The sequence below is a fragment of the Podarcis liolepis genome (genome assembly GCF_965112155.1).
Source record: "Podarcis liolepis genome assembly, chromosome: 7".
NCBI classification, from domain to species: Eukaryota; Metazoa; Chordata; class Lepidosauria; order Squamata; family Lacertidae; genus Podarcis; species Podarcis liolepis.
The window spans coordinates 62,195,784-62,217,097 of NC_139561.1; the positions used below are offsets into that span (position 1 = coordinate 62,195,784).

At 45.3% G+C, this 21,314-nt stretch overlaps 1 protein-coding gene across 12 annotated transcripts in view; it reads right to left on the reverse strand.

Annotated features, from left to right (window-relative positions):
• CSMD2 (CUB and Sushi multiple domains 2) overlaps positions 1-21,314 on the reverse strand; it is a 495,517-nt gene that overhangs the window by 86,442 nt on the left and 387,761 nt on the right. For all 12 annotated transcript variants that reach the window (XM_083511538.1, XM_083511534.1, XM_083511540.1 and 9 more), the window contains 7 exons: positions 18,000-18,187; positions 10,468-10,662; positions 9,494-9,610; positions 6,482-6,595; positions 3,756-3,851; positions 1,676-1,879; positions 323-447 (listed from right to left, as the gene is read on the reverse strand). In XM_083511538.1, the coding sequence (XP_083367664.1) occupies positions 323-447; positions 1,676-1,879; positions 3,756-3,851; positions 6,482-6,595; positions 9,494-9,610; positions 10,468-10,662; positions 18,000-18,187 (1,039 nt within the window). The remainder of the gene's footprint in view (positions 1-322; positions 448-1,675; positions 1,880-3,755; positions 3,852-6,481; positions 6,596-9,493; positions 9,611-10,467; positions 10,663-17,999; positions 18,188-21,314) is intronic.

Consider the following 21,314-nt stretch of genomic DNA (forward strand, 5'->3'; position numbering starts at 1 on the left):
GTGAAGTCTCTCATTATATTAGTGCAATGATTCACCCTTGTACAACTTACCCCCTTCCCCTATGCACTCCTAGACATGTTCTGGGTTTTTTCCCTTGCATTGCAGACTACCTTTTGCATTGCACCTGGAAGTGGACAAGCAGTCAGTGGAGCTCATTACATGCAGGCCTCAGAAGTTCTCAGCTCCTGGTCCCAGTTAGCATCCTGACATATCTGGCTACATAAGGAGGGAGTTTTTATTGCTCTTGGGATAGTTGGGCTGGGACTGCTGGACAAGTCCTTCAACTGAGCTTACCAAACAGGGCATTCCTCTAATGTTTTACCTGTATTCCTGCTCCTTCAGGGACGGTTATTTTCCATACACAGTTGAGGCTGTTCAAGTAGGGCTCAGGGAACCCAGGGGACAAAATGGTGCCTTTTCGCTCAGTTAAGTTTCCACCGCAGGGCACTGAAACATAGAAGAGAGGCTGCTACAGGTCTATTCCATATGAGGCTTCCTAATTGCTAGCAGGCTGCTACTACTCTCTATCAACACTGTTATCGGCTTTCACTTCCCCCTAAGTCCTAAGATTTATTCATAACATTCATATGCAGCCCAACAATAATGGTTCTCTGGGACACTTACAAAAAGATTTAAAAAATAATTAGACCATAAAACCATAAAATCTAATGCAGTGTGGTGCCTGCAGCCACAGATAACATCCATGCAACAAAGCTTAAAGCAACACCAGAATTTTTACAATAGAACCTAGGGCCTTTTGCATGCAAAGCACTGAGCTGTGCATCATAGCTGTCAACGTTTCCCTTTTTTAAAGGGAAATTCCCTTATTCCGAATAGAATCCCTTGCAAGAAAAGGGAAAAGTTGACATCTATGCTGTGCATCCTTCCCTTGAACAATTAAGCTGTCTTATCCTAAATAATAAAAATGGTCAGTCTTGCTCAATATTGTCTACACTTACTGGCAGCAGCTTACCCAGGTTTCAGGCACGGTTCACTCCCAGTCTTACCAGGAAATACTGGGAGTTAAACTTGGGACCTCCTGCATGCAAAGAAAATTCTGTACTCCCAAGATATAGCCATTCATTATGTATCAGAAAAAGCTCTTCCTCTCCATTTGGCATGAGCTATTGGAGAAGGGCCTTGGGAGATTGCTCTAAGGTCTGGAAAGGTATTTGTGAGAGGAAGCCAACCTTCAGGTAACATGTCTCCAAGGCAGTTAGGATTGTTAGGGTTGTACCAGAATCTTGAATTGCACTTGGAAATGGGCTAGAAGCCACTTCTAATGACAGGGGCAATATGATCAACAAGAAACAGAGCCTTCAGAATCATTGGTTTCCTAAAGGCATCTTGTCAAGAGGAGAGGTGCTTTTGGAGGAATGGAATTCACACCAGAAACAGTGGAGAAAATGTCAAAGAAGAGTAAGCAGCCAAACTTCCCCTTCAGTCTTACACATAAAGGTTAGGATATGTCTGTTTATCAGCATTGTGTGCCTAGCCTTGCTCCTTTGCATGCATGGAAGGTTAATGAAAGCAGGGGTCCCTGCCTGCTGTCCCTTTGTGCTAGCACCAGCTCAAATCCTAGCTTAAGCCCAAGACCCTCCAGGAATCTTGGAACTGAACAGATCACAAATCTGTAGTCGGGTTCAGTGTTGTTCCAGATTTTATAGGTACATACCAACACAAGTAGGCACAGAGGAATTCCACTGAGCAAGGGCTCCGGGCATTGTCAGGCACTCAATGCCGTGGGATCCTTGGAGGGCATAACCAGCAGTGCACTCAAACCGGATCACAGCCCCCACGGAGAAATCACTGCCTATCCGCCTCCCATAGCGGGGTTCAGGCACAGAGCTGCACTGTGTGGCGCTAGTTCGTGGGACAGCTTCAACAAACACACAGGGGGAGAAAGTTACAGAGCATAATGCATGCCTGAGATGAGAAATCCTTAAAGCAATAATCCTGGAAGGTTGCCTCTCAAATGAACGTGGCTCCTCAGGTTGATCCACCCCACCCACCCATATTAGACAGACACAATAAATTCACTCCCTGCTTTGCTGTTGGAGTTAATCCTCAGCTGTTGAAAACTTCTCATACGTGCCACACTGATATAGCTAAAACCATCCACCCGCTCCTGCATGTGCCCAGCAAAAGGAGCCAAGAACTAGCCATCAAAGCAGACAGCGGCCCAATGGAAAGGTGTTTGATGTGGACTTAAGAGAGGTCAGATGCTGGGTGGGGATTGCTCCCATTGCTATTCCTCTCCAAAAGGCAATCAGAAACGATTGTGCAGCCCAGGAGAGGCTGCAATTAACTCTCTGGAGGGAAGGCGGCAATTTTTATTTGACTTCATCAGAGTCTTTGATTCGGTTAAATCATTAACAATTGCTATCAAAATCTCTTCCCCAATAATTAGGTACGAGAGTCAACTGAAAGGTTCTCTGATTAGTGCAAAAAAGCATCAAAAGAAATCAGGGTCGAGCCTTCCTGCGGAGGCTCAAGCTTGCAACTAAGCTGAGCTACCCAGGATATCTAGGGGCTATCAAAAATTATGAAGCCCTCCTGAGGGAGGAACATCTGATGACTTTGTATGCTTTCCCTACTGGGATAAATCATGCACACCAGAATTGTCATTAATTATGGGCTCCCAATTAAGCTTTTGAAAAACACCACAGGGAAAGATTTATTTTTCCTTCCCTTAGAGTAAAATTGTCAAAAGAATATAAAAGCAGTGTTTTGACTCGCAATAAGAGAGGTATCTAGACCAAAGCCAGAAGGCAAGCACACAAAGGCAGTCTCCTCTCCACCCTCTCCACAGAGGCACATACAACTGGGGACCTTCCTAACCCTGCTGCTCTCTGCGGAGGGAAGCCATGGCTGAAACAAAGCAACGAAGCCAGAGTCTTTGTCTCCCTAGCTCAGTATGGCCTGCACTGACTTGGCAGAAGCTCTCAAGGGTTTCAGGCAGTAGACGTTTCCTGTCCCACCTGGATATGGAGATACATAGATAGAATACCCTGCTTTTCTTCCAAACTGGGATTCAAGGTGGCTTACTATTTCTTGGTTATGCTCAGAATGAGGCAGAATTTTGTGACTAGTCAGGGGTAGCTATATATATATTATTGAACATATTTTAGTGGAAATGGAGTGGGCATTTCAAAAGAAAAATAGACAAGTGAGACCTGCAACAAAATGTTTCACTGTGGAGTGCTCCTGTTCAGGGTTCCAGCCAGCAATACCCTCTCTTCCAGGATGCTCTATTCACTTCCTTCTCTGGTTTTCTGTATCTCTACTCAATAGACAGCTAGCATTTTGTGGCCACTGAGCATTCTTGGTCCTCATCTGACTGTGTTCTGCCCTCTTCATTCCCCTGAGTATGCTGGTAACTTTCTCTATTTCCCTGCCCCTCCTTGTCTGAGCTACAATTCTGTTAACACTCACAAGCTGAGCTCACTACTAGAGGGAATGATGAAGAACAATTACAAGTGAGTGGTCGTCTCATCAGGGCACACCTGAGGAGAGATGGGGACAGCAGGAGTGACTGGCATAAATACATTAACACTAGAGCACTCAGCCCAGATTAGTTCTGGATTTAAATCTGCTCCTTGTAATATATTGCACAACCAGGCTCCTCTTTGCTCGGTAAGATTTAGGCTATGATCCTCCCAAATAACTCTCTCCCGAGTGACCCTCCCTCGATGGCTTCCACACCACCCAACAAGTGCCTCCAATCCAGTTTGCTTATTGATATCTCTGCCTACCTTGGTAGACAAAATGGAAACCTTTGGCTGTGGCTTGACCTTTGGCACTGAACTTGATGAGGATTTGGTTGGTGGTGGCCAAAGGCAAAGATTCACCTAGGGAAGGAGAAAGCACACAACAAAAATAACAACTCCCAAAGAAAATACAATAAAGCACAATTCTGACCTAAGTGAAGCCAGGATTGGTCTGGTGTAGCAAGGTGACAATTTGAATTTTGTAGGCCAGGAGAGGGGAACCTCAGGCTTGGAGGCCAAAGAAGGCTCTCCAAGCCTCTTTATCCTGCTTGTCAGATTCCCTTGAGGCCACACTCTCTCTCCAACCACATTCCTTGCTGGCCTGGTTTTGCACCCTCATTGAGTGTTTTTGCTTGGCTGGAACATATCCTTGCTTGCCTAGATGGAGGATAGAGGTGTGTGTGTGTAGAAAGCAGCTTATGCAAAATGTCAAATCTTGTCTTTGCTCCACCCACTTTTGGCCACATCCAGCACTGGCATTGACTGTATCTGTTATATCTGAAAGCTGCCTTGACTCCCTTGTCAGGGGAAAAAGGCAGGATATAAATATGATGGTGATGATGTGGCATCTGGAAAGTTACCTGGATGGGAATGCTGTAGGACCATGCTGCTCCAGACAGAAAAGAAGTGTTGCTGGAGGACCTCCTGATAATGCTCTCTGCACAGAGTGCTTCCTCCTCTGCTTGGAAGCTTGGATGTGGTCAGGGGGCAGGCATCTGCCAAGCCTGGAGTCAACTGTTCAGATGCTGGCCCAGCCCCAGAGCTCTCTACCAGCCCAGCAAGAAGAGTGGAGGTAAGCACCTGAGGAGCAAGGGGGAGGATGGCTCCAGATGTTTTGATTCCACTCCCTCTTGCAACTCAGGCTGGGAGGGGGATTGAGCTATGCAGGAAGTCTCTACTTGCTGCAAGCCTATGGGTCATAAACTATGAAAATGTTTGGCCCCCATTTGGTGGGATCACACTCCACAGCTGACATGTCCCTGGGTAATTCAGATATCTTTTGTTGCATGGGTGTGCAGAGCCCAAAACGCAAAGAAAGGATTGCAATGTATCCCCATTCCTGTATTGCGAGGGATAAAGGTCTGTGTCTTACTGGGCTTCCAATATAGGTACCAGTGGGACGCTACTTCCCATATGGCAAGAGGCTGAGAATGGGGTTGATCAACAAAACACTAAGAAGTTGTGCCATAGTCACATGTTCGCTCAGGTGTAGGGCACCTTCATGAACCACTGGAAGTGGGGTCACACTTCTAATTCTGCCGCAATGTTGCATCACCATTGCTGTGCTGCTCTGACCTCTGCACCTTAAGTAAGGTGCTGGAGGAGGACTCTTGAGAGACCCATGGACTGCAAGAAGATCAAACCTATCCATTCTGAAGGAAATCAGCCCTGAGTGCTTACTGGAAGGACAGATCCTAAAGCTGAGGCTCCAATACTTTGGCCACCTCATGAGAAGAGAAGACTCCCTGGAAAAGACCCTGATGTTGGGAAAGATTGAGGGCACAAGGAGAAGGGGACGACAGAGGATGAGATGGTTGGACAGTGTTCTCGAAGCTACCAGCATGAGTTTGACCAAACTGCGGGAGGCAGTGGAAGACAGGAGTGCCTGGCGTGCTCTGGTCCATGGGGTCACGAAGAGTCGGACACAACTAAATGACTAAACTACAAATAAAGGGAGCCTTTTGCAAGAGCAACTACTTGTGCAAAGGCTCCAGGGCTCAGCCATTCTCACAAAGGATGCAATTTCCCTGACAGATGATGCAGCTGGAAGCATTCATAACGTTATATATTTCTGTTTCCTATTGGCACAGTGCTTAAACATCAAGCATGGAGCTTCACAACACTCTACTGCAGGGCAAGTATGTTATGGACCTTCTCCTGACTGCCCACTAAGCTATGTAGGCCATACACCCTGCCCCGCATCCATCCTATTCTCATCTCCCCTCTAGTTTCAGGACTTTCCCACAAGTCAAGCTTCTATATTTGCCTTCCATGCCTACCCCCAGGGGAGTGTAGCCCAGATTTCAGTTATGCTAGGCACGAATGTACCAGGCATCCTCTACAAAAGGCCTTGTCTATAGCAGCTACCCGTTCTGCCCCTCACCCCACTTTACAGAGTGCAAACCAACAAGCGCACACTTTTACACAAACGCTTGCACATGTGTAGAGACAGCTTGTACCTGTGCTCAGTGCACTGCATGAACAAGCCTCCTATCATTGATTTGGCAACAGGCAAAGATGTTCTTTTTCTTTTTCTGGAGGCCACCGATAAGATATTATGATACTGTACAGTTAAATCTGTTTTTAATGTTTATGTGATTTTTATTGCGTGCGGGGGTTTAAATACGTTGGTTGTAAATTGCTCCAGGGTGTTTGAGTGGGAAGCAACATAAAATGGAACAAACTCACCCACTCCCTCACAAGAACAAAGCAACTGATCTGCTGGATCAGACTAAAGGCCCATCCGGTCGAGCATTCTGCTCTGAAAGGCACACTAGGCAGGACAGGAGGGCAATATCACTCTCCCGCTCATTTTCCCCAACAACTGGAATTCAGCTGCATATGTCAACATCACTTAGTTAGGGCATCTCCTCAGGGCTACCTGTTGCTGTGGCCCTCAGATTTCTCTCCATGCTACTGAATGATGCCTGAGCAGTATGTATGGCCCAAGCAAGCTTAGGATCTTAGGGAGAGGGGGAACATACTCTTACCTGTGTGGGAACCAGAGAGAGAACTGAGGAGACGGGAATGCTGGTTGGGTCCATCATGCACTTCGATGATATCGTGGAGAGCGGTCTGGAAGAAGGCAAACTGACCAAACACCACTGTCAATGAAGCACATTTGGCGCAATTAAACAGCAGATTAAAGAGCAGAAGTTTACCATCACACCAATGAAGCAACAGAGACACAACAGAGTGGTATTGGCATACCTCAAAGTATGTAGAATCGCAACAAAAAATCAACAACTAACAATGATTATTTAGGGGAAGCCATAACTATTTAACGTGGTACTTGCTTTGAATGTATAGCGGAGATGGAGCCTTAGTTGGATAAAACCCTTTGTGGTTTCAGCTACCACTGTCTATACTGATGTGGGGCTTTATTATTTTATATTTTACTGTATGGCTGGTTTGTATTATGTATTGTATAACTCTGCCCTTTTATATCTACACAGATGAAGGGCACACTATAAATATTTAAAATCAATCTTAACGTGCAAGAACACAGATTGCGGATCGGAGGAGCTATGGGTGCTCAGCAATATGCCCAAAATTAAGATCCAGAAGCCCCACTGGAAATGAATGAAAGCTGCACAGAAGCAGCACTTGTCTGGATTGTGCTCAGAAAAAGGCAGTCAATGTTTAGTCCCATCAGCTCCCCCAAATGCTTTCATTGTAAATACATCTAGCAGATTCCTCCCCCTCCAAAAATGAGAGGGAAATAAATAACAGGCAGCTCATTAGTCCATTTTATTTATTTCTTTTCAAAATACTACCTTCTGAGGGCTTTGGGTTATTTATGCATATCTATTTTTTTTCAAAGCATAACAGCAGTTTTTCTGACTCAAAACCCTGAGGCTCAAGTTCTTGTTGTTGTCGCTTGTTTTTTTTGCATGCTAGATTTGTTATTTGCAGCTTGTAAATGCCCATTTACAGATTCACAAGTGCCTCGCTCTCTTGTTAGGAAATTTCAGCAGTGAAGCCAGCGGCAATGTTTATGAACTTTGCAAAATCAGATGTTGCGCTGGAATGCTGCAGGGAGCCCCAATCTTCTCCTGATGCCCCCTCAGGTAATCCTCCAAGGAAGATTCTTCACAGTCCTTTCTTGTCAGACTTTGTGGCACAACTTGTGAAGCCTGGATAATGCTATATCCAATAGGTCCAAGGTGGTGTCCTTCTGAGCTTGCTAGATTACAACTCCCATCAGGCCCTGCATCATACAGCCAGGCTGGCTGGGGCCAATGGGAGTTGCAATCCCTGGTGGGCAGCTTCCTAAGCCATTGGGCCACATTGGCAGGTCTATCTGGTGGTGGTGGGTGGCAGCAGTCTCTAGTAAGTGTCAAGAGAAAAGTCACCTTTTTAATTTTCCACAGTAGGCCCATCACAGCTTCTCTCAATCGCAGGTAGGCCCCATTGGGATGCTGAAGTGCCTGAAACTGCCAAAGGATGCCACATGCTGATGCTAGTCCTGATTTCACTCTGCAAGGGTAGCTAACCTGGTGCCTTCCAGATGTTGGTGTTGGACTCCAGATCCCAACACTCATAGCCGGCAACGGTCAAGTATGATGGGAGATGTAGCTCAGCAACATCTAGAGGGCACCACACTGGTCACCCTTGTTCTGTGGAACCCTGGAAGTATCACTCTTCCCCAACAAAGTGTGGCTGCAGGGGACAATTGTAAGATTTCTAGAGCTCAAAGAGTCGAGGCTTTAGACCCCTGCATTAGTTCTCCACTGAATACCGTATTTCTCGCTCGATAGGGCACACCGGACTGTAGGGCGCACCTAGTTTTTAGGGGGGGAAATAAAGGGGGAAAATAATTTTCCCCCCCAGCCCCAAAGAGCAAAGAAGCCAAGACAGTGAGCGGGATCCATCCCGCTGGCTGTCTTGGCTTCCACTTTAGCCGTGCACAACCTCTCCAGCCGGGAGAGGTTGCGCGCAGCTTTGGCAGAAGCCAAGTCTTGGCTTTGTTTTTAGCCGCAGGGCTGGGGTGGGGGAAGCCCGAGGTTCCCCTGACCCCAGCCCCCAGAACAGGTCCGGGAGTGGCGGCAAGGTTGCATGCAGCCTTGCCGCCGCTCCCAGAGCTTGCGGGGCTGGGGGCGCGCTCCGAAGGCTTGCAGATAGCTGCCTGAAGCCTGAGGAGTGCAGCGTGAGTTGGCGCTGCGCTCCCCGGGCTTCAGGCTGCTATCCGCAAGCCTTCGGAGCACGGCGCCACCACCAGCTGCACTCCGAAGGCTTGCAGATAGCTGACTGAAGCCTCCGGAGCGGGGAGGGAGCGCTCCCTCTGCGCTTCGGAGGCTTCCCGTTGCTATCGCTGAAGCCAAGGAGCCTGCATTCGCTCCATAGGACGCATACACATTTCCCCTTCATTTTTGGAGGGGGAAAAGTGCATCCTATAGAGCGAAAAATATGGTACTTTTGGCTGAAATGTTTGGGCCACTGGGAAGGGCAGTTGAATCTCCAGGATTGGTTCCAGGTTTCTGGGGGCACAGGATTTTAGTGGGCTCCTTCTTCCCTTGCTTTCCACTCAAACCACACTCCTCGTCCCTCTTGGCCTTTAAAGCAAAACTAATCTTGACAATATGGCAATCCTTTTCTATCAGAGAAAAACAACACAACATTTTGAACTTTTGAACTGATGAGTGCCATTTTGTCTTCAGTGCATGGCCACACCACTCCCACACATCTAAAATTAATCCTTGGGTCTCTCCAATATAAAGTGTATACACTGCTGCATGCAGATTAAAATATTCCACTAGACCAGTCCTCAATAACTTGGTGGCCTCCAGGTTTTTCAAACTACTCATTCCAACAGCCTTAGGGACCAGTGGAATATATTCTTCTGGAGGGAAAATCACCAATTGTGTTGCTTCTTATTATACTTCTCCCATCAAGTGGCGTTTTTATTTCCTGTCTTAGGAAACAAAGATGTCATCTGATGGGCAGAACTGTAACAACGTGAGCAATTTAACCATCAGGGCTTGTGAACACCAAGAATATACCATAGTCTTTGGGCACAACGATGAAATACAGGCACACTTGTCCACTGGTGTAGTTCTGAGGATAGTTTGGAGACAGGACAACACCATCTGATCCTGTGTACTGACCGCCACATGGTGCTGGAATGGGCAAAAAACAACAACAGCAACAATAAATTTGTCTGTCTGTCATGCAGCACATGCTTTTCTCCCCCCCCCTTTTTTAAAAGATATCAGACAATGCATTCTCTTAATACAATGCCCAGAAAGCAGTAGGAACTCTGTAGTATCTCACTGAGGAAATAGAGGATTCCATCCTAAGCAGAACTTGTGCCTGATACATATTTCATTACAAACTCTGTGCCATCAACTGGAAGGTTTATCACCATGATGTAGGGTCTGTTTGATCTCAAAAGCTGTTGTGAGCAGCATCTTGAACTATGTGGGTTGTTGAGAAGTGGAGTGGGGTACACATGGGCGGTAACTGCTTGAACGGCTCTGCTATGATTTTGGGTGCATAACTACCTGTACCCGTGCAACAGCAATGCTCACATGATGCAATTTGAAGCTGCCCTGGTCAGCTTTGGGAGAATTTTTCCTTATATATAATTATTCCTTATATATCTAGTAGGTCACTGAGGTCTGTGCGAGAGCTCCTCCTGCAAGTTTCAAAGATATCAGAAGCCAGTCCCACAGTAGCTTGGAGTAGGGCTTTCACAGTGTGGCTGCCCACTCTGTGAAACTGCACTCCTGTAGAGATACAACAGGCACTTTTTGGAAACAAACAAGTACGTTTTTTGTTCTGACAGCCTTTCCCAACTGCATGAATGGGTGTCTGCCATAAGTGTCTATTTTGTATCTATTGTTTTATTTAAAATATACCAGCTATCTAAAACCGTTTTCAAGCTGTTTTTATTGCACGTTGCCTTGAGACACATGTGCAGAAGGTGATAACTAACTAAACAGAAAGAAGTCCACTTCCACTCTACCCTGCTCACCTGTACATGTAGGTCTTGGTTTGTTCCACACAGGTTTTCCATCTCCTCCCATAATGCATGTCAAGGTAGACACCCCATCAATCACGTAGCCACTGCCACAGTAGTAGGTGATAGTGGATCCCAGTTTCAACTCGCTACCAGCCCGGGTGCCATTCTTAATCGAACCAGGATCGAAGCAAGATTCTCTGGGGTTTTCTGGAACAATAAATTGCCACGATGTTAACTGTTTACTGCTAGTGACCACCCCTGCTTTGTCTTTCTGAATAAAACAAAGTGCCAAAGGATCCTCTCAGGAAAGAATGCAGGATGGTTTATGGAAAACATATTCTGGAGTACCTATTGACTACCTATGGAACAGGGATTCAGCAGGGTTCAGCCTTTGAATCCCTGTTGAAAACTTTTCTATTCCACCAGGCTTATGCAGGCAATACACACTGCTATACACACTTAATGAGAAACATGCCCTATGGAATTCCATCAGGATTTCCTTCTGAAGAGACCTCCATAGGATTGAAATATGTCTCAATTTATATATAAATAATTCAGGGGGAGGGAATGAATCCAGAAAAAGTGTGCTCCTTTTCTCTATTCTCCCCTCATCTCCTCCTGGTTTTCGTATGCATGAAATATAATTAGGGGCTTTGATTAATCCATAGCTTTTGTCTTTTGAAAATTGCTCATTAAAAGCCCAAGGCTTTTTATTGTATTTTATTTTAATTGTGAACATCGTGGCCCTGGAACAATAAGAAAATGTGCCCTGAAATTAGATTGTCATGGTTCTTTAAAAAAAAACACAAAACCCACGACTTCCCCCCATACCTCACCTATTCTCCCTCAAAAGATTCAAGATCTTATGTCCTCATTAGGTGTAAAAAGTCGGATACTGTAACGTCACCTCATCTTCTTTACCACTTGCTTCTGCTCATTCTGCTTATTTACAGCCTCAACTGAGTTTCCAATAACTACAAACAGAAACCATAGGAAACCTCTAAGGCAGTGTTTCCTTAAAACCATTTGACCTTCTAAATTTGTTGAGCTCAGTCCTCCCATGCTGGCAGCAACCACCTGTTCCAAGGTGGATGTGGAGATCCATGCATACAGTCATATTCATTCAACCAGTTGCATGCAAGGGGCTCTGGATCTGGGTAACAACCACTGACATTAGACAAGTGGGAATTGGATATATCAGATGGCTCAGGAATGTAGGGAGCTGCCTTGTGCCAAGTCAGACAACCCATCCAGTTTAGTATTACAACACTGGCTGGCAGTGGCTTTCCAGGGTTTCAAATAGGAGTCCATCTCGTCTGAAACTAAAGAAGATAAGAGAACCAAAAGACACATCTAGTCCAGTATCCTATTTTCACAGCAGCTGACCAGATCCATATGGGATGTCTGCAAGTAGCTTTTCACATGCATGATTTCCAGCAACAAGTATTCAGAAGCATCCTGCCTCTGGAGGTAGAACATAGCCACTGAGCTACAAAGCTTGCCAGAATATTGTGGCAAATCAGAACATCTCTTCAAAGGCTTCACAGGTTTCTAAACTGCTTCAGGCTACAATTCAGGATGGTTTGGGCCTATTACCGGTAAGTCCTATATGGTTTGGGGCCAGGATATCCTAAGAAGCAATGGCTTCCTGTTTATTCACTGAGACAGAGTTAAGCACCCGAGCCATGACGATGGCATCAGGTGGAGCTGCTGTATGACATTAATGAGAAAGGCACCGCTCAGATAAAGCCTGTGACCAGGAGCAGCTCCATCTCCTTGGAACTGGAAGGGCAGAAGGAAGGGAGCCCAGCAGAAGGTGGAGCCAGAGAGCCAACGAGTGGCAAAAACAACTAAGTGTTGTTTTCTCCTCATCGGCATCGCTGCTGAGTTCTACAAGAGGAAGCACTGACAAGGAGGAGGAGGAGGAAGCTGACAGCTAGAGCCACCCTTTGGAAAAAAGCAGAGACATCACCTTGCCAACAAAGGTCCATATATTTAAAGCTATGGTTTCCCCAGTAGTGATGTATGGAAGTGAGAGCTGGACCATAAAGAAGGCTGATCGCTGAAGAATTGATGCTTTTGAATTATGGTGCTGAAGGAGACTCTTGAGAGTCCCATGGACTGCAAGAAGATCAAACCTATCCATTCTGGAGGAAATCAGCCCTGAGTGCTCACTGGAAGGACAGATCCTGAAGCTGAGGCTCCAATACTTTGGCCACCTCATGAGAAGAGAAGACTCCCTGGAAAAGACCCTGATGCTGGGAAAGATGAAGGGCACAAGGAGAAGGGGACGACAGAGGACAAGATGGTTGGACAGTGTTCTCGAAGCTACCAGCATGAGTTTGACCAAACTGCGGGAGGCAGTAGAAGACAGGAGTGCCTGGCGTGCTCTGGTCCATGGGGTCACGAAAAGTCGGACACGACTCAACAACTAAACAACAACAACAACAAATGTTGCAATTTAACAGGCTGAAAGGAAAATACCACGCTGTTGCATGAGAAGAAAAAAGGAACGTTTATTGTCTTTGCTGGCCAGACAAAGAGGCTCAGTGGATTAACATCCAAAAGGACTGAGCACCCTCCCAAAGAAGGGGGCTTCCTAATATACTTTCCCCTTATCAGTTAAGACTATACATATGCATGGAGTACCTTCCAATCATTTGGGATAACGCCCTACTATGATTCCATATAAGGACTCTGGTTAATTGCATATTAATTAAGCAAGCGAACAAAGGACTCTCTGAGCACCTTCATGCAGCATGTGGGCCTCTTCTGCATTGTGCATACACTTTGGTATGTGGTAACAAGATAAGGAGTAAGGCGAATCCTTGTACCTTGAGGACAGAATGTTTCCTGATAAAGGTAAAGGGACCCCTGGCCGTTAGGTCCAGTCACAGATGACTCTGGGGTTGCAGCATTCATCTCGCTTTATTGGCCAAGGGAGCTGGGTCATGTGGCCAGCATGACTAAACCGCTTCTGGCGAACCAGAGCAGCGCACGGAAATGCTGTTTACCTTCCCGCCAGAATGGTACCTATTTATCTACTTGCACTTTGACGTGCTTTCGAACTGCTAGGTTGGCAGGAGCAGGGACCAAGCAATGGGAGCTCACTCCATCATGGGGATTCGAACTGCCGACCTTCTGACTGGCAAGCCCTAGGCTCTGTGGTTTAGACTATAGCACCACCCGTGTCCCTAATGTTTCCTGATACAATGGGGCAACTCTTTGGTGCAAGATTAGTTGCAGGTCTCTAATTGCCACAGTAAGAAAGAAGGCAGGCGAGTGGAGAATAGCTGAGGGAAGACTGTAGCTGGTGGGACAGCACCCCATTTGCCCCAATGGAGCAGCCTCCTCTGACTACGAGAGAGAGAGAGAGAGAGAGAGAGAGAGAGAGAGAGAGAGTGCCTTGATGACGATAGGCAGCAAAAGCCTCCCTGCAGGCAACTCCAGCCACAAGCCACAAAGTAAAAATAAAAATGTTGCCTTTCTTGTCTGCAGTGTTGACTTCTAAGGGATATTATTATCAGGCCCTTTCTCCACGCTAAAGAAACTCTCACCCCTACAGGCTTCCTGCCACCATTCAGTGCCTCTATTTCTCACTCCCCCCCTCCCCACTTGTTATTCTGAAGAGCCGTGGTGCCTTTCATGTAAGGAGCTGAAGCAGCTACCGCTTGACACTCTGCCTCCCACTCAGCTGTCAGGCATCTTAGGTCTTCCTCTTGATCTCTGCCTCTGCGCTCCCTTTGAGAAAAAAAATGAAATGAAACCATACTGCACAATGTTGTGCTTTGTTGCTGGAAAAAGAGGTGGGGAGGGGGATATTCCTTGACCAACTGTCCTTACCCCCCCCCCAGCTTTTTCATGGAGATGTCTTCTCTCTTCACTTTCATTCCTTCCTTAGCTTGGAGATGGAGAATGTCAATTGATCTGCACTTTGAAGCAAACTGACCTAATTTGCAAACTCCTGGACCAATACGCAAATCAGACAGTAATTATCCTTCAGGATTTTGCACTTCTCTGAATGCAGAGATACAGTTTGTGGCTCAAAAGTGTTTATATTATGTTGAGAAATGTGCACACTGAGATAAAATACATGTTTAATTGAGCATTTTGTGATAAAAAATCTTATCTAAGTACTATGTATATATGAATTACACATTAAAAAGAAACACAAAAAAGAACAGCAACCCTCCTCATATCTTAGGAACAATGGAAGCTGCCTTATTCTGAGTCAGGTCATTGGTCCATCCCCTCATTCCCCCCCCCCTTTTATTCAATCTTTATTATTTTTAAAAATATACATTTATACAACATTTATACAACACTCTCTGTTTTTGTTTGTAACAAAAAAGAAAATGATGACAAGTGAAGCAAAGATACTTTTTATACCTCACACAATACACATGACACTACAATTTATGAAAAAATAAAATAAAATAAAAAATAAAATAAAAATAAAATAAAAAATAAAGAAGAAAAAAGTTTTTAAAAAGGCTTCCAAACATTTTCATTGTATGTTATCTGTTATCTGTTATCTGTTAAATACACTTTTACCGCACAGTTACTTATTTCTTCTATTTTTTATCATATTTCTACGTAAATTGTCAATTACCTTTATATACTACAAGGCTCAGTCTGGCTCTGCCAGGAGATTACCCTGTATACCACGGTTCTTCAAATATTCTTTAATATTCTACATTCCTTGTGGACTTTTTGTTCTGTTTGGCCTCTGACTCTTCCCGTCACCTTTGCTATCATTTTCATCTACAATCAGGGGCAGGAGCTCTCCCGGATTTCAGTTCAAAATATTTCCCATCCCTACTTGGGGATGTTGAGGATTGAACCTGGGAGCCTCTGCATGCAAGCAGATGCTCTGCCACTGAGCTATGTCTCTGCCGCTCACAACCCTCAGTTTTAGCTCCTGCAGTCTTTAATTTCCCCTCACTGGATGGAATGAAGTGACATCACTCCATTACATCCAAAAATCCAGAGTTGAGTCCCTAAAGTGGCTGGAATCTTGCATGCCTTCTTTCAGCAACTCCTGCAGCCAAGCTGGTGCCAACTGTATTGCTTTCCTTTCCTTTGGACCACATCAGTGAGGCCAAGAGGGGGAGAATCTTGTTGGCTGGGCAGACCAGGACCTCCATAAACATCACCCAGGCATGTGCCTGGGAGAGGTCACTTTGGTGCTGCAAAAGCAGCGAAAACAATGCAAGAGCCAGCAGTTATGAGTTATGAGTTATCATCTCTACCTGATTGGCATATGGTACGTGTGCTATGGGTTGCCTTTGTTGGTGGGAGAGATCGCCGTGGTCAGCCTGGACAGAGGAAGCTCTACAGCAGCCTTTCTCAACTTGTGGGTCCCCAGATGTTGTTAAACTACAACTCCCATCACCCCTAGCTAGCAAGGCCAGAGCTCAGGGATGATGGGAGTTGTAGTCTAACAACATCTGGGGACCCACAGGTTAAGAACCACTGCTCTACAGAGACTCATAAACCATTTCGCACAAGGATGCAGGGAGTTCAGCCTCACCATCAGCTTTACGAAGACCAACATCCTGGGTCAGGACATCACCAGCACTCCTAGCATCAGCACTAGTGGCCACACACTTGTTCTCATTTTGAAGGACCTTCAACCTTGTAATCATTTTGGGTGCCTTTTAAAAAAACTAGAGCTAAGTGAATGCCTTAAAGGAGCAACAGCTAAACAGGTTTAATTGGCTGGATGTAAATAACCAATAATTGAGCTTTTTTAGTTTTTTAAAAAACCCAGAATTTGTTATTGCTAGGTCTGGAGATGGGGGGAGAGGCAGGCAGTGTCTTTTAAAAACATGGCTTACTAACCTGGGGCTTGCTGACAGATTAGTTTATCCTGAGATTAACAGCCCCCCAAACTCACATAAGGCTCATGTTCAAGAAGTGAAAGAGAGGCTGACAGTGTGTTAAAACAGAATCGGCAACAGGTGGCATAGATGGGGCAGTGGGGTGGGGAGACAGGGGTCATTCTCTTTCACCCTAGAGTAAGTTATGGTGTGAATATTGAGACTTCTGGGTGGAGTTTCATACAGAAACACACAGGACGTATTTAAACTGGCTTAAGTCCAGTGAGTTTAATAGTCATCCTTTCTGCCCTGGTGAAACCTGAGAAGCATAACTGATTTGCGGAGTAAGACAGAGCTACAGATTCTATGGAAGCGAATCACCTCAAGAGGCAATACATCCTGGGCCAGCCCTGGGGACTGCCTGAGCTTGGCTGGACAATGCCCCATTTGCCCTAATGGAGCAGTCTCTAATGCAGCTGGGGTCTTCTTAAATTCCTTCTTGGTTCTCAGTCTTGTCAGCATGCAACAACTGAGTTCGCTATTAGAGGGAGTGATCTGGCTCAGGTGAGACTTGAAATCGGGACTCCCAAGATTACAGTTCATTCTCTCAACAGCTACACTGCATTAATTCTCAAATGGAACTAACTTCACCACAGAGAAGTCTGACTCTGGAGCAAAGTTTCATGTTATTTTTTCCCTTTGAACAAGCCAGAGTTGAAGGGGAGAGAGAGACAGGGCAGAGCATCCAAATTCCTTTTTAAGAATGACATCCCTGCATTCAGCATTAAGCCAAGAGAGGTTACCCCCACCCCCACCCTTTCCCTCCAGAGAGAGCTAACAACCCATGTGAAGCAATCTTTAATCCTGCTGCAATACACAGAGAGGCGCACCTGGTTAACCCCCCAGTGCTCTCCAAGTACTCTGGAGGCTGAAAGCTGAGAGGAAGTTGCAAAGGGCATGCTCTGCTCTTTGAAGGGTTGCAAATGCAGGATGGGATTAGTCAAATGCAGAGAAGAAATGGAAGGGGAAAGAAGATGGAATATATTACACCTGTACAATCCCACTTCGTTCCCTCTGCAGATGTTCCTCACCAGGCATCCACTTAGGAGATTATGCTTTTGTTTTAAAAAAATAAATTGCTCCCTTGTCCCCTTTGAAAATGTTAGACGGTGTGATTCTCAGCTAAATGGCAGCAGGTTTATACATGAAAATCAGCAGTGTTTAATATTTCCTTTAAAACAAAAACTGCTCATGGAGCTGCAATCATTCCTGGTTTTGAAATTCTGATGGCTTTCCTTCTAAATGTGCACCACACTGCCTTTACATGAGACTAGAAGCTCAATCCATGTCATTTCCAGGTAGTGTCTGAAAGACACGCTTGCCTGAACCCCTGGGCAGCCACTGCCAAACAGTATAGGCAAAACTGTGCTGGCTGGACCAATGGATTAGCTCAGCTTCCTCTGCCCCACTAATTTCTGTTGCTTCCCTCAACCATGGTGCAAGCTCCCATTCTTCTCTCGCTCTCTCCCGCACGCCTGTCTCTCTAACCCTCTGCCCCCCCCCATGCAATGCTCATGACAAGCCTTCGCTGCCACAATGGTAATATAACATAGATGTCTGCTGAATTAAATGCGACTAGGGACTGGTAGCAAAAGATAGGGCAGGATAAAAAAATGGTAGAGATAATAACAACGTAGCTATCTCCTAGAATTTGACACACACCTGTGTAATAGATTACAAATCCCATGTTGCTGACGGAGGCGTCACTCCGGAAGGCCAGGAAGAGGTTATTGCTGCTGCTCTCAATCCTCTCTGGTAGCTGAGTGTCGTAGAAACTCCCAATAAGGGGGCTAAGCGAGCTGGGACCATCATAGATGTGCAAAAAATCGTATCCTGGTTCCAAATTGAAGCTGATGAAAAAGGTAGGAAGGGGGGGGGGGAAATCCATCAGTGTGAGATTTATTACCATTACCACCACTGCCACCAAGTATATTTGCCCCTCTATTAAAATGACACTAGAATTAAGTGATAAACTAAAACGGAGTTGAGAAATATTTTTCTGTCTGAGCACAACCTTCTGCGGGGGGTTGCATGTGATACTTACCTTTGTACAGAAGGTTACATTTTGGCCATGCAGAAGCCAGAGAATTCTACACCCACCCCCACACCATATATCTCTCCATCATTTATTCAGGCAAGGAAATGGGATAATCAAAGTCCAGGGTCACATTCCAGCCAGGCAAAGTACTCATGGAGGGCACAAAACAGGGGCAGGACAGGGTGTAGCTCAGAGTCCTGAGAAGCAAAGAGAAGGGGCTGCATTTGGCCCCTTGGCCTAGGTTCACCCACCATGCAAAACAGAAAATAATGACAGGTTTCAGCACAGCAAACCTTTATTGTTTTCAGCCAGCAGCCATAAGATAAACATCATAAATAAAAATTCAAGCTCAAAATATGGGAGAAGAAAACAACAGCAACTAAAAATTGAGCCTTAATTTCAGTTTTGCTCAAAATAGCATCAAATCCAAATATACCAATGACTGAAACATCACCATGGCAATTAACTACCAAGTCTGAAATAGCTTTTGCTTGGATTCTTGAGTGTAGAGAGAAACCCCATGGGTCACATAAGAGTTTGCGTCATACAAGAGGTAACTTAACTTTTTTTTTAAACAGAGAAAATGGAAGTAGGATAAAATAGCTCTTTGAAATTGGGAGCGTGACTCAAGATAGAAAAAGGGCAACTGCATTAATGTGGAAGGTCTTCCAAGCAGAAGCCCCAGAAATACAAACTCATTGGGCCAATGGAACCCGGTGGGATCTGCTGGCATGGCTTAAAAGCGAATGGTTGCGAAGGTTTCTCAGAGCCTGCAGAATGGAACGGTAGCCAGTAGGAGGTTCTATTATGGTCATGCTAAGATTTACAACATGAGAATACAACAAAAAAATTGCCCATCAAAATAGAATGTTTTGATTTTTAAACATGCAGCCTTGGGATGTAAACACCAGCTTCAGAAAAGGGCCTTAAGATCTGCTGGAACTGAGATGGAGTCTACAGTCATTGGCCCTCTATGTGGAGGCATACCGTGGAGAAGAGGAATAGGATTGTGCCTCCTGAACCACACCCCAATGTCATGCAACTGCCCTGCCCTGCTCCTTTGAGCTCCACGTGTTTGGCAAAAGTTTAATGGGGAGGCAGATGTCCTTGCAAAGGCTCCTCCACACAATATGGAACTCTAATTTGTGCAAGGCTCCAAATCATGCCATGGAGCCTCCCTAGGTAGAGCTACCTCACCTTTCAGACTTTCGTCTAACAACGCACCAAAGTCAAGGAGACATGGAAGTTTGGAGATGAGGCCAGTGGCAAAGCCCTTCATCCCCTGCTTCATTACAGTGTTGACCCTTCATGTGACCACTTACATGAAAAGGGCTCTCACATTAAAACAACACTATACTGATACACAATAAAAGCAGCATGGAGGAAAAATACAAAGCGTGCTCCCGTGGGATTCATTTGGCAGAATGACAGGATACTGATTTAATAAACAATAATACACACACACACATATATACATATATATTTCCAATTTCATATATATATGAAATATGTAAACAAATGTATTATCCACTGGTAAAGAATACTTGTAGGGAAAATATGAGTTGTCACTTGCCAGCAAAAAGGCAGCAGAAAAGGCTTCCTGGTGAATCTGTAAAGTGCTACTACTGCAAAGCAGGATCTACACTGTGCCTCCCATCCCATTGTTCTCACTTCAGCAAATGAGGTGGTGAGGAGAGACAGGGAGCAAAATAGCATCTTTAGGGCCTTAACAAACAGGGATAATGCAAGCTGGGGTTTCAACTTGGGCTAATGTGTTTATCACGCTGGCAACACACTGGTTAACAAATACTCCAAGAAAAAGCAAAGCATATTGTAGTGGTTGGGAGTTACTCATGTGTAATCCTGCTCCGTTTGAGCATTAGTTTGCCTGGTTAAACCCTCCGGACTGCACAGCCCATCTCAGCGTGGCTGCCCTTAGTCACTCGTAGAATCTGTCTGTGGGCGTTTCTTAAAGCACTGCCTGTTGAATGGTTTCTTTAAATGTAAAGGTTCATCATTGTTCCACTCCATGTGTATGTCTTTAAGGGGCCGGAGCAAGGGCCAGAGCAAGATAACGAGACCCAGCTTTACAGCTGTGTAACATAGCAGGTGCTGCTGAGTTGTATTTGATTAAGGTGTGTCAGCATTTGGGTAGAGTATATAAGGAGCAGCATCTAGCTCTCCCATTACCCTGGGGGATGGGTTGGTGGTTGGGTCTGGTTTGGTTTGTTGATGTATTTAGTGTAAATGGAGTTTTTGTTTTTCTTATTAAAACCTTCTTTAAGTTATTTTTGAGTCCTTTCTTTTTAATGCATGCTCTCCCCAGCAAGCTCTCTGCAGCGTTACCATACTGCAAAAAGCCAACATCTTTGGTTATGGGCCCAGCTGCTGAGTGGATGACTGCATATTTTTGGACTCTGAGAAAGGTTTGAAAACTCCTTCTCCTGTTAGCGTAGTTTTTGTGGGTCTGGAAGAGTTCCAGAATGGTTGACCGGGTTCCTGAAGCTGAGAAGGCTCTGGTCTTCCCACAGCTGACAGATGAGAACTATAGTTTATGGTCTTTTCGGGTGGAGGCGCTTTTGACCTCTAGAGAAGTATGGACCTATGTAACTGATGACCCTCCTAACCCTGTAACTAATGCTTGGTCGAAAGGAGATGCAAAAGCCAGGGCGATAATTAATTTGGCAGTCAGCGACCAGCAAGTAGTCTATATAAGAGATAAGAAAACTGCCAAAGAAATGTGGGACAGTCTTGCAGCAGTGTATGTTAGAAAAGAGTCAGCGTCTGCATTGACATTTTTCAAGCAGTTGTACCAGACGAAGTTGCAGCCTGGTGGTGATTTGGCAGCACACTTGAGACGTCTGGAGGCAATACGCGGCGAGTTAATTCGAAGGGACATGGAGATACCTGATATTCAGTATGTTTTTATCATCCTTTGT